The sequence below is a fragment of the Mytilus californianus genome, unplaced genomic scaffold, assembly GCF_021869535.1.
Source record: "Mytilus californianus isolate M0D057914Y unplaced genomic scaffold, xbMytCali1.0.p SCAF_7, whole genome shotgun sequence".
In the NCBI taxonomy this organism is placed as follows: domain Eukaryota; kingdom Metazoa; phylum Mollusca; class Bivalvia; order Mytilida; family Mytilidae; genus Mytilus; species Mytilus californianus.
The window spans coordinates 42,510,580-42,526,709 of NW_026262723.1; the positions used below are offsets into that span (position 1 = coordinate 42,510,580).

The 16,130-nt window shown below is 32.6% G+C and overlaps 1 protein-coding gene across 10 annotated transcripts in view; it reads left to right on the forward strand.

The window, feature by feature from the left end:
* The first annotated feature begins 4,888 nt into the window (after positions 1-4,888).
* Positions 4,889-16,130, forward strand: part of LOC127709457 (uncharacterized) — a 378,921-nt gene continuing 367,679 nt past the window's right edge. For all 10 annotated transcript variants that reach the window (XM_052215024.1, XM_052215025.1, XM_052215026.1 and 7 more), the window contains exons 1-5: positions 4,889-5,083; positions 9,883-9,952; positions 10,256-10,337; positions 11,698-11,789; positions 12,723-12,935. In XM_052215024.1, the coding sequence (XP_052070984.1) occupies positions 5,030-5,083; positions 9,883-9,952; positions 10,256-10,337; positions 11,698-11,789; positions 12,723-12,935 (511 nt within the window). In that variant the 5' untranslated portion in view covers positions 4,889-5,029. The remainder of the gene's footprint in view (positions 5,084-9,882; positions 9,953-10,255; positions 10,338-11,697; positions 11,790-12,722; positions 12,936-16,130) is intronic.

The following is a 16,130-nucleotide window of genomic DNA, read 5'->3' on the forward strand; positions in this document are numbered from 1 at the left end:
ATAAATATTACAGGATCAAGATCGATTAACAAGTGAAATCTTCAGATCAGGAAAGAAATCACCAACTAAAATCGTTCTTAAAAGAACATGTAAAAATAGATGTTAAGTGTCAAGAATGTTAGTATCAATATGAGATACGTCTTTATTACCAAGCACTCACATTGTATACGGTTTCTGGGGAATGTGTCTTTCTCAGAACAGTCTTTTTCGGACTTTATTAAACAACAAACGATTTTTTTCAATGCATACAGCACTTTTTTAAACTGAATGTCGTGTTTCTTTTCCCCTTACTTTTTTTTATGGAAACCAACGATTTGTCTTTAAAAAACCTTTCCCCGCCACAAAACATGAAAGGTCTGTGCCTTATATATAATCATTAATAACATGATATTGTTTTTTTAGAAAACCTACTTATAGTACAGTAATATGTGTATATTTTTTCTTGTTTCAATTACCATGTATGATGGTATGAATAGGTTACCGTGAATGAGGGTATGAATGGTTTACCGTGAACGAAGGTATGAACGGGATTTACAGATTAGAGAATAATGGTCAAAAAGTAAAGACTAGAAAAAAATGGGTCCAAAAAATGTAGAAAACAGATTAAATGTGTGATGAACAATCTGATGAGTTGAGTCTTTTTTAACTGATTTTTATAGTTTGTTCTTATGTTATACTGTTGCACCACTGTCCCAGGTTAGGGGAAGGGTTAAGGCTCACAAACCTGTTTAACGCCGCCACATTCTTTATGTGCTTGTCCTCAGTCAAGAGCCCGTAGTTCAGTGGTTGTCGTTGGTTCATGTCTGTCATATTTTTTTTCGTAAATTGTTTTGTTATGAATAAGGCCTTTGGTTTTCTCAATTGAATTGTTTCATATTGTTGCCTATAATTGCTTAAAAATAATGAAAAGATATAGAAATGAAGACCCGACCCCCCCCCCCCCCCCCCCCCCCCCACACACACACACACACGACCACCATCATCCCCAATACGTGACACCATCACCCCCAATACGTGACACCATCACCACCCACACTCGCATATATACATATCTAAACAAATCTTTAATTTTGGTTTTTTGGTGCCCCCCCCCCCCAGACATCGAGGTTCTGGATCCGCCCCTGAGTATATCATCTATTGTAAATCATACAGATGACTCCGAGTCTCATGAAGAAAAAGGTCTAAATTAGAAAGAAAAACGTATTTCATCAAAGAGAACTGCCTGGTACCAATATATTTAATATGAGGCAGTTGTTGCATGTGAAAAGGAACGAAGTCAGAAAACCTGTAGAATACTTCACGATAGCTGTTGTTAGCCTATATATGTTGTATAAAGAAACATTTTTTGCAATTCCCAGCATAATTTCTGATGGGAAAGTAACTGAATTTAATAAAAAAAAAAAAAAGCATGATTAATACATTAAAAAACAGAAACATATATATTACATATTATTAGAAGTATTATACAGAAGTATTATAAGAAGTCTCAGCAAGGATTTAGCTTGTTAGATACAGCACCCGGGCATCACTGTAGGTGAAGCTTTTCATTAGATATGCTGATCATTCCATAACCAAGGTTATCTAATAATTCAGTATAGAACCTGGCAATACAAATGTCACGGAGTGTAAAAGACAAAAAAATAATAATTATATATAAAATGTCTATTTAATCTATTTTCACTTTATTAATAATTGTTATAATGCATACGTAAATTGATATCTTTATCGATAATTTAGATAATCTGTTGATTTTGGTGGAATTTAAATCTTATTAAAATGTTAGAATTAAAATATATGCCTTTTATTTACGCAGAGGTATATGTCACCATATATTTAATATGAGGCAGGCGTTACCTGTGAAAGGGGACGAAGTCTGTATGAATTATTTTTTTTTAATACACCTTATCGCTATTCCCGGCTGACCCGAGAATCTGTCCCGCTTGAACTTTTGACGTCATACAACAATCACTTTTCCATTGTGGCGTCAGATATTTTGTATTATGACGTCAAAATTTTACGGGAACCTGTGTGATGTCCATTAATGGCGGACAAATAGCGATAAGGTGTATTCAAACATATTTTAACTTCAAAATCTGTTCAAAAAAGAAACGGAAATACCCTTACGTTTCCGATTTCGGTTCTGTTGTTCGGAATTTTAGTTGTGACGTTATTTATGTTATGACGTCATATTCAATGTAAACAAAGAAACGCTATCCATGAGGTAATGTTTTTTCATATCAAGCCATTCAAGGAATTATTAAAAATGGAATTGGTATTGCGTTCCTTCCTATATTTTACTAGACTGATAAATATATATTTTACTCAAAGACTCATGCAAACGAGACCGGAAAAAGGAAGTAGATTTCTGCGCAAATGCGGGAAAATAAAAAAAGTCTGAAAATAAAAAAGTTAACGATTTTGAGTTCATTAGTACAATGAAAATTTCGGGAAATTTTCCCGATTTTTTTTTTTTTTTTTTTTTTATTGATTTTTCTACTGTAATAGGGGACTTCGTCCCCTTATTAATACCTTTCAAATTCTTTGGAAGTCTCGGTAAAAGCTAGCCATTTACAAAATTACAAAGTATATGATGCATTTACTGTGATCTTTAAAAAGATATAATAAATTTTCAATTATAGAGGTATTATATTTTGATCGATAGATTGATTTAATACGGAAATTGTGAAAAAAAAAATAAATAAAAGCAAAACTGAAATTAAAGGTTACACGGATAGGTTACGTCAGAATTACTGACTTAACCACGTACCTGCAAACTACTGGATAAGTACTGCATGTAAAACACGACAAAAGAATGATACCCGTTTTATGACATGGATCTAGCTCCTCTGCAGATTATCGTGCATCAGTTCCCTTATATACAATAATTATAAGTTATGCTATGTGCACAAACACTTGCAAAGTCAACCTGTAGGGTAAATTCTCAAACTGAATGGTTACATCTGAGATTCCTATAATCACTGATATAGTAATCGCAGGTTACATGGAACATGTGGAAGGTGATATACGATCCTATTGAATCTGGATGCCGGACATGTCAGACACTCTACCACCAATACAATAGACAATAACATTATTGAAGCTTGAGGGCTGCACCTAATTAATACTTGAACAGTCCTGTTATTTTTATATACATGTAGTCCGGCAGTCAATCTTTTTTGGTCTTTAAATGAATAGAATATACAAATAAGAAGATGGGTATGCCAATGAGACAACTCTCAGCAGAGACCAAACGACGTAATGGCATAAAACTTAAAAGCTATACGTCACCATACGCCTTCAACAATGAGCAAATCCAATACCGCTTAGTAAGCTATAAAGTGCCCATGCAGAAATCACAGATCTAAAACAATTCAAACTAGAAAAACTAACAGCTTATTTGAGGCACAAACAATAAACGAAAAACAAACATTATGTATACAACAACAAACAACTAATGACTAACGGGCTACTGATTTGGGACAGGCACATACGGCGGGGTTAAACACGTTAGCTGGAAAAGAAAAACTATAAAAGTCAGTTTAAAAGAGCTAAATTCATCGATACATAGCACAAAGTTAAATTAAAAAATAGTTTTCGACCTTGAAAACACTTGACAAGAAGGTACATTTAGTAGGGACGATACCAGGCAAGCGGATGAGAAAATTAAGTTATGTACTAATTCAGATTGTTAACCTCCATGCAGAAAATGTCATGAAGAGTCCAAGTAAGAGTTCCACTTTGTTGATTTCTTCCAAGTACTATTTTTTTTATTATCCCGATTTGCATATAGACTCGATTAAATAAAATCAAACAAGATCACTTATCGTTTTGTTTTCCCAGCACAGATTTGTCAAACAGTCATATTTTGTTAGATATATTTCTATTTGTATCCATCTGATGAGCTTAGCCTTTTTCAAGTGATTTTTTATAGTTAGTTTCTATGTTGTACTGTTACACCACTGTCCCAGGTTAGGGGAAGGGTTGGGATCCTGCTAACATGTTTAACACCGCCACATTCTGTATGTGCCTGTCCCAAGTCAGAAGCCTGCAATTCAGTGATTGTCGTTTGTTGCTGTGTTACATATTTGTTTTTCGTTCATTTTTTTATACATAAATTAGGCTGTTAGTTTTTTCGTTTGAATTGTTTTACATTTGTCATTTCGGGGCCTTTTATAGCTGACTATGCGGTATGGGCTTTGCTCATTGTTGAAGGCCGTACGGTGACCTATAGTTGTTAACTTCTGTGTCATTTGGTCTCTTGTGAATAGTTGTCTCACTGGCAATCACACCACATCTTCCTTTTTATTTATATCTTCTTTTTTATGTATAAACAAAAACCTAATCAATAAAATCCCGTGATATTCTATTTCTTATGGTGAATTTTCATTCTGCATTTTGTATTACAAATCTATGAGGGTCTTGATGGGGTCCGTCATTTCTGTATTCTTTAATTTTTGTAGGTAATTTTTCTGTAATCTTTATCTTTTAGTGCTAAACCATGTGATAGAAAAACTCTTTTACAGTGTGAATTATACATGTCTTTCAGAATAACGATTACAATTCGACTTTGCCTTAGAATATAACACAGAATCAAGTAATGACAAAATAAAGAATGTAAAGAAAATGTCGTCTCGCCAATGAAAAGTTAATTTCAATGAAATAAGCATACGCTTTCCCTGTCGCAATATTTTGGAACATCATCGCCTGTTGTAAGAGCCCGTTACAATAATTTGTGTAACTTATACATTTTTTAAAAATCATTTACATGTATTATGTACAATGTATCTTTTTTTATGTAAGATCTAAATTTAACTTGTCTTTTTCTGGTGGTTCAGTGATTCACTGAGACTTCCCTTCAAATTACTGAAGTATTAGACCACAACGAGCCCAATATCTGATTTCAGAAAACGACATTCTCTTTCTAGATCGTATCTGTTTTTTTTCTGTCTCATTTAAACAACAGATACACATCGATGAAATGTGTTAATTACGGAAATCAAGTTTTGATGCACTAGTTATAAATCCTAATATGCCAAAAATGAAATTAATTATTTCATTATTTTTTGGATTTATTGGTTTTCAGGTAAGATTTGTATATTTTTGTAAGTGTACATTCGTTTTCTGTTGACCACATACTTACGTTGTACTAACACCATTCTTGCAAGAACCGGGAAACTGTTTAGTACAGAGATGCTCAAAAGAAGTGGCAGTTAAAGCAGAAAATGGGCAATACTATGAATTCTATTTCTACATGATATTTGATAGCAAGCGAACGAAATTCATTTTTTGGTTTATTCTTATCACATTAAATAATTATCTGACTAAAGAGACAAGGGATTGCATCTTTACTCCAGACCTACATTTTTTAAAGGTAATTCGAGATTCATATCACTCCCAATTTATATGTAATAGGTACCGATTCACGAAAAAGAACAAAGAGTGAATTGATTATAACCAACGACGCAATTAAATTTGATATCTGGTGTGACATTTGATTAAGGGTAAACCTTCTTCCTTGTTTTATGCAAATGAGGATGTTATATAGGAGAACAAATAAGTATTTGCATATGGTCTCCTATTACTAAAAATTTACTTATCATGATAAAATTTCTAAACTTGATCATTGGCTGGAAAACAAAATATATTTATTCATATAATTTTATTATTTACATTCGGTTGTAAAATTGAGCAGTACAACAAAGTCATGTACATTACAAAATGTTTTATTCTTTCACACCGTGTAATATATTTTGTAGCAATAATAATATAAAAAAAATCATAATTGCATTTTATATATAGATTAGACCGTTGGTTTTCTCGTTTGAATGGTTTTACACTAGAAATTTTTAGGGCCCTTTATAACTTGCTGTTCGGTGTGAGCCAAGGCTCCGTGTTGACCTATATTGGTTTACTTTTATAAATTTTGACTAGGATGGAGAGTTGTCTCATTGGCACTCATACTGGGACCACATCTTATATCTATTTACGACCGTATACGATTAATTGATGTCGTCCATCTGTAATATATATTTTAGTTTTGTATAAAATATTTGAGTAATGTTGCTATGCGAACAAAATGTAGCTCCATTGTCCGCGGCACTGAATTGGTTATATTTACAGGGTTAAATCCGAAAGTTGTCAAAATCTACAGTAGAATAGGAACAAGTCAAATATAATACAATGTTCACATTAAAGGTTGAACAACAGCATTAACTCAAAATGTTGTTCAGCCTTATGCACATTTGTGTTGAACGCCTAAGGCCCTTTTTGATACAAAATTGCATATTCTACAGATTTTCATAATTCGTATTGAATAAGATTGTAAACCAACATAAGTTTCTTTTCTCTAAAAGATAAAATATCAAAGTTTGACCTTCAGTAAAATTTTGGTTTTCGAGAAGCATGTTCTAATAATCATTTTGTGAACACTACAAAAAAAGCCAAAACAGCAATTCTTAAAATGCAGTTTTCAGTCATCTTTATGTGCTGAAATTTTACTTTTATTTACAAGTTCAAAAATACGCCAGAATGTTGTTAAAACCTCAAATTACCCTTATGAAGCCGTCATACTAAGGATGGGAGTAAAGATGGGAGGACTTATTGACCACGACCCTTGTTTGTAATGAATTAAGTTGAAAATGGATTTACCCCTTTGTACGGTGCAATGATCAATTACGTTTCTTACTTGTTTTATATGTCATAGAAACACTTTAATAAATGAACGAAGCAAGACAAAAATAAAAGTTCAGGGGAAACACTAACAAAAAAAAATAAATAATGTGCAGTAGAGATAAATACCTTTATGATGAAGTTAATAGGACAAGTTCAAAAAGTGATATCAAGCCTTTCAGTTAGCACTGTTAAGTAATAATTCTTCCGAAATAAGTAAGAGATATTAATGAAATCTAAAGATATGAACAGCCATCAATATTTCACATCCTTAAATGCCCACAGAAAATATTTCAGAATGTCTTTGTTCTTTAGGGCATTTTGTGTTTTGTTAAGTTACTACTTGTCTACACTTTGGATATTCACTGCTCGCCATGGCACCATTTTTTTATTATTATCATAAAAGACAGTGTTTTGGTCCGTATTTGTCTTTTTTTTATTTGTCGCTGGGGTGCTGTGTCATTTAAGGGGAGTAAAACAGTTTCAGGTTTTATTGCCCTTTTTGTAATTTTGAAATATGTTGTAGTTAGATATCACATCTTAGAAAAATCTTAATATAAAACAGGTTATCGTGCTTATTTTTGACTCTCCTTAATTGACATACATAGAAAGACCATAGGGAGAGCAGGGGTTTGTTATATCTTTATACAATTATCGAAAACCTTCAGATCTTCATCGATATGAGAAAATGAATAATCATTATGGAATTTGTATCATTTTTTACTAAAAGTAATTATACATATCTTTCAACTTGCAATTGCCGAACCAAAGATTTCGTTGTGCAGCTATAATTATTGTTTAAATTTTTTTTTGTTGACCTTGTAAGCACTTGCAATTGTTTCGTTTGCAAATCAATGATGTTTATGGTCAGTATTCTTAAGCTTTTAATCAGGTTTTGTTGTATTTTTAAGTAATTTTTAATCTGTATATTGTTTCAAGATTCGACTGTTTACTCTATGTTGTGGCACCCACAAACTTACACACCCATACATGCACAAATATGTTGAAAACATGTTGCAAACTTAGAAAGTCCTTAAGCATATACATAAGAATGTTAAACAGAGCTGAACTCAATGCTAAACAAATTATAAGCACTATCAGAAGGATCTATTGGAACTGTAACAGTTGTTAAACTTTTGCACGTTAAATAATAAAACAAAAATACGAAGAAGTGGGTACTACTATGAGTATTATTTCACGTTAAACATATTTTATTTGCTTTTATGGTTAGCAAAAAGGATCAGTCTTCTTAGCTTAAATAGTCTTCAGTGTCACAAATATAGTTAGTGTGTAAATATAAAGGCATACAACAACAACATAAAACAATTATTAATTGTACAAAACTTACAGAAAAAGTTGACAATTCCCCGAATAATTTACAGTCCCACATCACCAGGCTTATTCAAACAACACACTTAACTTATTTCCTTAGGAAGTAGCGAAATCATAAGACTAAACAAAAATAAATTTTACCAAAAAGATGAATTCTGATTTGTGCATAAAACGGGAATTCAAAGAAAAACATGAAAGCTGTCTTTATTCGTACTGCTGCAGTTATATTGAATCTAAAAAAGGTCATACTTCGTATCCATACTATGGAAGCGTCGTCATTGCCATTTGCTTTTTCCGGGACGAGAAAAAAGCAAGAGTGCACACGCTAAGTGTCTCGCCTGCTTTATTGACAATGATCAATTTTATGTTGAAAGACTTTAAGATAAAGGTACAAATATCACACAAACATAACATTATCAATTATTCATGACAATGAGGTCAAGTTCAGATAAACCCTTACTAGGCGCAGACATGTACACCTTACAATCATTTCAGACACGACATATAGTTAACTAATTGCTAATGGTATCCAAGAAACAGACCCAATCCATGAAAACTTAACATTGACTAATAGATGATACATGCCAGACAGACATGTATACTTCACAAGAATTTCAAGCACCAAATATTTGACGTATTGCTTTTAGTTTCTAAGAAAGTGGCTGGAGATGGAAAACTAAAGATTGATCGATGAACCATAAAAATGAGGTCAAGGTCAGATGAACCATGCAAGACAGACATGTACACCGTACATTAATTTCATACAGCAAATATGGTTGACCTATTACTTATAGTATCTGAGAAGAGAACCAAACTACGGGAACTTAACATTGACAAATGAACCTCAAAAATGAGGTCAAGGACAGACAACACCTGCTAGACAGACATCTACACATTACAATCATTTAATACACCAAATATAGTTGACCTACTGCTTATTGTATTTGACAAACAGACAAAACACTAAAGCTTAACATTGACCAATGAACCATGCCAATGAGGTCAAGGTCAGATGAAACCTGCCAGACTGACATGTACATCTTACAATTATTCCAAAGACCACATATGATTGACCTTCTGTATCCGAGAAACGAACATAATCACGTAACTTAAACATTGATCGATAACATGAGGTTAAGGTCAGGTGAACCCTGTCTGACAGACAATGTAGACTTTGCAAGGAACCCATATACCAAATACGGTTATCATATTATTCACTATAAGTAGGAAATTCATATGACAAAAACTACATTTTTTTAAGCTGTCGCTGTACAATGAAAATGAAGTTAAGGACAATAGACATATGACAGACGTAAACTTCGTAACTTAAAGCAATTTTATACAACGAATGTAGCATTCAAGTCTTTTAACCTCTGGAACTATAATGCTTTATACCAATAGTTTACACCGCCGCTGCCGCCGCCGGATTGTGATCCCTATGATTCGCAATCAGGTGCAGGCGAGACAAAAATACTAATGTGATACGCGACAAAATAGCATAAAAAATTGTTGAAGTTAAGCAAATAAAGATTTTTAAATATAAAAAAGAAATAGTCTCCATAAACTATCACAACAGAATGTGTAATCCCAACGTCAATTGTTTATATTTAAAAAATAGTCATTGTCATATTTGTTTTTTTTCTAAATTGTTTTGTTATAAATTATGCCGTTAGTTTTCACATTTGAATCGTTTCACATTTTTCATGTCGAGGCCTTTTATATACATGTAGCTACAATACGGTATTGGTTTTTCTCATTGATGAAGGCCGTATGGTGGCCTATGATTGATTACATCCACTTCATTTGAACTCTGGTGGATAGTTAGTTGTCTCATTGACAATCATACCACATCTCCTTATTTTTATATTTCTATTTTTTCAGATTTCCCCGCAGGCTAGTTTCAAAGAGAACGAAGGGAGTCTTGGGAACATCGAATTCAGCTGCCCCGCAGGTACGACCACAATAGTTAGACGGATATAAAATTACAAGGCCACATCAAGTTAAACTACATTGACATTCTATTTTAAGATGTCACAACTAGATATTCAGATTATCAGGGCTGATCAGATCAGACCGTGGTCTAGAATGGTGTTTTCATACTGTATTATTATTTCTATCAAGTGCAAATTTTGATCTTTTAAACAAAAGAGTATGTTTATCATTCGTGCTAGACTGTACATTTCAAAATCCAATAATTCCTAATCAGTTGCTCAATTTCTTATTCAGTCTGCAATCTCTGTTTTCTATTATCCAGGTCAATATTTTAACGGAGGATACTGCTTCTCTGTTGTGGACGTACCAATGATCTGGAGTGATGCAGACAGGACGTGCAAACGGTAAGTTGCCGTCCAAAACATCAACCGTATATCTCGAATATTCTTAATCTTTCTAGTCTTAATGTCTATTTGCAGTACTGATGGCTCTCTTCTTATATGATGCTATTTTACGTTCTAAGAAAAGTCTCACAGTTTGTAATTCTGTCTAATTTAATTCAAAAAATTTGATTTTTGCTGATAAATTCACCGTTCTGTTGAGTAGGTCCGGTAAGGGCCGATTTTGGCCTCATATTTCAGGTTCATCTGATGAAAGATTTTGGACACTTTTTAAACACTTAAGTGTCTACTTCAGTCGATTTAATTAGTTTATGTGAAAGATTTGAACTGATTTAGTCATTAAAAACGCCCAAATTCAAGCTTAAATATGGAAAATCTATCAAATATGCCATAATATGTCACTTTTCAGTTGGGTTTTGTTAAAAATGAAAGTGGCCGCATCTGTGTTCACTCTTAACCTTTATATATGTTATGTATTTTCATCAAATACAACTTAAATTTAAATATTAAGAATGAACACAAATGCGGCCACTTCCATTTCAGACGGAAACCCTCTAAAATTTAACTCAAATGCTAAAATTTTGAAGATTTCGGTAATTTAGCATGACTTAATGATGCTAGTACCCGCTATATGTGGATTGTATTGTCAAAAACCGCTCATATTTATGTAACAGAAGTATTTTTCTTTCCAATAAATAACTTAAAGTTTACATTTTAACAATTTTGTATAACTGCTATATTTTGGGACCAAAAGGGGTCTTACTGGACCTACTCCTTTACAGTTCTTCTTTTGAATTTAAATACACACGAAACAGTGCATATCTAGCGAAAAACCGAAATTTAGTCCAACAGAAAATTTTGAAATTAACAATATATGTAAAACTTGGATGGTACTTTTATGCTTTTACTGTAAAAAGTTATATAAAAATCATATAAACAGAAATAAACTAGTCGTAACATCTTTCATATGCTTCTACATGAAAAATAAGTGGAGTAACATTATTCATAAAACACACACACACACACACACAATGACCACTTACAATGTTTCATTTAAATATATAGTGAAACCAAAATCATCTTTGTATTCGCATAAACGCATACATAAAAGCAAAACCCCTAATAACACATACATAAAACAAAAATCACCATAACGCATGAATAGAAACAATAGCAATCATCACAAGTGCTCGTAAAAATGCTCGCATAGAAACAAATAATTTTCAACGCATTCTCAAAAACACTTTTGATATTTACGCTGGCCATTTCATAGAATCAAAAACCAACATGATCATTATTTACATATAAGAATGCTAAGTAACACAATGAAGATTATGGTAAGCTATAGTCATTGTCTTTACAGACAAGGCCAGTATTTGTTTTGGGTGCTAGATGTGGATGAATTTAAAGCGGTTGATCATTTAGCAAAGTCAACATGGGAATATTATTGGTCAGGTTAGTCAATTATGGAAGAAAAAAAGGGAGTTTAATTAATGTGGTAGTATATTGTTCTTATGGTTACAGGTCGTCACCCTTTTTATTTGTTTCAATCAAAAATCAATGAAAAAAATTTGTTAACGTTCACACAAGTGTGCAGATGCACATTCATGACAGACAACCGGACTTTCAAAAATACAATTTTATAATATTTACGGTTTTATCAATAACCATTAAACAAAAATACAATGATCACTTGATATAGAACAGCATTGATATTATCATATTTATAAATTTACTGTTTACAAAACTTTGAATTGTTCGAAATACTAACGATTTTCTACTACAGAAAAGATGATCTTAGCTGTATTTGACAAAACCTTTCGTTATTTGAGGAACCCTATACTCTTCATCTTTGTACTTTATTTGGATTTTTTTTTGTTCGAAGTTCACTGATGAGTCGTTTGTAAACGCAAAGCGCGTCTGGTATCTTTGTGGAGTTTTTTTTAAAGGATTGACAAAAGAAGATAATGGATAATAAGACGTTTGAAGAGGATTGTCATCCAGTTTGAAAGTGAATAAACATTATATGCCCTGTCACACTTTTAAATATTGCACAGTCAGTTAACAGTAAACATATTAAAAGTATGATTGGCGATCATTTTGTGACAACATCCTTGCTCTAGGTATGATGATGGTTGTCCCGAATTCCTATTGATAAAAAGGTTTATAAGACGGGGTAAAAAATTCGGGCTTACTCATTTTTAAACCTGTATAAAAATCGTTTTTTAATTCCTGAATTTTGGGGAAATTTACCAAGAGGTACAGCAAAACATATATGATAGAATGAATCAAGAAAAAAATCAAAATATGTCCTTTCTCCAATTGTGTATTGATGTAATATTAATTCACTATTTGTGTACATAACGTAAAAAGGCTCTTTACATGTAGGTCTAAGTCGTAGGGAAAGCTGGTTGACGGCTAATGAGGCAATATGGAGTAAAGTAAATAAAACTGTACCGTTGGAGGAATTTGTATGGGAAGATGACCAGCCGGACATAGGGTACGGAGATTGTGTTCACATAAAAAAAGATGGATATGGAACATTTGGAAACTGTTTGAGAAAATTACCATTTGTTTGTAAAGCCGAAGCAGTTTTGAAAGGTTTGTTTTTTTTCTATAATTTTTGAATTCTTATCTGTTTTGATTGTTTTGATTATTAAACGAATCATGATGTGTCTGTCCTTATTATATATAACCCAATCTATGAGTATACATATAATGTCACCATGATATACATTGAATGTAACCCTGACATATATCTATACAACTTACTAACGGAAGCTGGATTATTTTTCAAAATTGATTTGTACTCATTCATACTTTTATGGCTTTGATATTTAATCATTTAATTTTTATTTTATTGAAACACATGCATTCATTTAATTATTCGAAAAACTATAGTTTTTCAACACCCCTCCTAGGAATAAACTCCTATGCCTCATTTGGTACAATGTTTTTTGTGGAAATTTCAGTTTTAAATGCTCTTCAAATTCGTGTATGATTTATTTGGCCTTCCAACTGTTAAGTTTTGAGCGTCTCTGATGAGTATTATGTTGACGAAACGCGCGTCTGGAGTACCAAATTATTAGCCTGGTATTTTTTATGTGTTTAAATGACCTACATTGAGTGCTAGGCTTTGAATATAAATCAAGATTGAATTTATTGTTCAAATGACATATAACGTCTATATCTTAAAGCTAGATAAACATCCAGTTATTTTCCTATACACAGCATCAACCTTAGAAAATTGCTGCATTAATTTTAATTATGTAACTGTTTCTAAATTTTTCTCCATTATAGTGGTTTAGTCCTTTTAAAAAGTTTATTTTGTGTTTTTTCATCACTTTCATGTTATATCATAATCATAGATAAAACATATCAAATGTCAGTCATATGATATATACGATGAATTCTTTATAAATTTACATGCATTGATATTCATTAAATGTTCTAACGACACAGATTTGATTTGAAACTTCACCAAGTAGAGGTATATTGTGAATTATTACTACCAGTCTTTTACAAAAGTTGTGATATCTAAGGGACAAACATAAATTAAATGTATTTAAAATCAACAGTATGGCCAAATTTCCACCCCCCCCCCCCCCCCCCAAAAAAAAAAAACCACTAATCCAAAATTACCTTGAGAACCGAAGTACATACAATAACTAACTGTCGACCAAATTATGATGGCGCCTGTTAAACGTTCAAAGGAAGAATTTCAATTTCATTAAGTATTGGTATTGTAGCTGCCTTTTAAGTATCAATCATTTATTCTCTATCAAGGTAATCACAGTTAGAATTGCAAGAAGTAAACGGAAAGTCCTTTATCAAATCAAAAACTCAAACACATCAAACGAATGGAAAACAACTGTCATATTCCTAACTTGATCCAGACATTTCCTTATGTAGAAAATGATGGATTAAACTTGGTTTTATATCCAGCTAAACCTCTCAATTTTATGACAGTCGCATAGAATTCCTTCAGATTGACAACAATGTGTAAGCAAAAAAAAAACCCAGACATAATGTAGGTGAAAATGTAAAAAATTGGGGTACAGCAGTCAACATTGTGTTATAATTTTAATTACTATAAAATAAATAAATATTTCAATGTTAACTGTATCGATTTATGAGTTTGAATGTCCCTCTGGTATCTTTCGCCCCTCTTTTGTATATACAATACGTCAGAATATGCTGCAGAGATTGAATTTTCACAATTTTTGGTGCGCCCCTTATACTACAAAGTATCCTGAATGTACACCTTTGGTTATATTAGATTTAAAACCCTGGATCCTGTAGTAAGAGTAAATCTATCAAGTTTACTATGTCAAGCAATGGGTTTAACGCAAGAAAGAAGACGTAGATATTCTTTCCGACTGGATAAAGACTGTTAGGTCGTTGATACAAATCGGAATTAAAAGCCGAATGGGTTTATGAATACATATGCTACATCAATCTTTAAAGACCCAAATGTTGCAACGCACCTGCCTACCTCCATGACAAAAATGTTGTTGTCCCTGAAGATAAAGCCCAAAACAACATCGTTTAAATTTGTAAATCACATTACGTAGACTGCTTGATAAATGAATAAGGTATTGACAATTCTCTTGGAAGCTCAACATATACCCCCCACTACACTTACCAAATGGGAAATCCTAGATAATCATAGGATGGTTTTATGTTCCTTTGGAATTTTAACCAAAGATGAATAACTGGATCTCCGTTCACTGTAATGGATACCTTAATAACACAAGTGTCCTTACAAACTACTAGTACTTTATATTGCAAGGTCTTCCAAGTGCTCCACGAAACCTCTATCTAAATTATTAACACCAATTTTATCAAAAATCAAAGCCGAGCTTATAAGTTATTGTGAAACTACCTATTCTAGAGGCGGCGTGAATTAGATGTGGATACTAAAAAACGTTCAAAAGATTTGTTAGAGTACATACAGTCTAATACTCTTTCATCTTACAATAGTACTAACACATTTGACTTTTCTACACTTAACACAAGTATTCCCTATTCTGAACTAAAAGACTAATTGAACGAGTTGGTCCTGCTTTGTTTCATAAAAAAGAATGGCCAACATAGATACAAATATTTTGTCTTAGGGAGGGATAAATCGTACTTTGTAAAAAAAAACTCTGATTCAAACAAAAAATTCTCTGAAACTGACATTATCAAGATGCTTGATTTCTTGATTGACAACACATTTGTTACGTTTACAGGACGTATTTTTTTAACAAAAAATCGGCATTCCTATAGGAACCAACTGTGCTCCTCTTCTTGACAGCTTGGTCCTTCATTCATATGATTCTGACTTCATACAGGGGCTTCTTAGAAAGAATGAAAAGAAGCTTGCATTATTCTTTAACTTCACTTTCGGTATATAGATGATGTCCTCTCACTAAATAATTCAAAGTTTGGTGACTATGATGAACGCATCTATCCCATCGAACATGAAATATAGGATACAACAGATACAGTTAAGTCTTTCTCATATCTTGACTTACATCTAGAAATTGACAATGAGGGTCGGTTGAGAATAAAACGTTACGACGTCAGATTATTGCCAACGATTTAAGCTTAATACCAAATTTCACTTACTGCCACTAACATATATATGAACACTAAAAATGGTTCTTTCGAAGCGCCTTTTTCGTGGTTCTCGGGGATTTGCATTAAAGTAAAAGATAAAATTAACACTTTATAACTTTGGTGCATCCGAGCGTTTCGTCAGAAAGACGTAAAAAACTCTCCCCACCTTTGCCTTTTAAAATTTAAATTGAA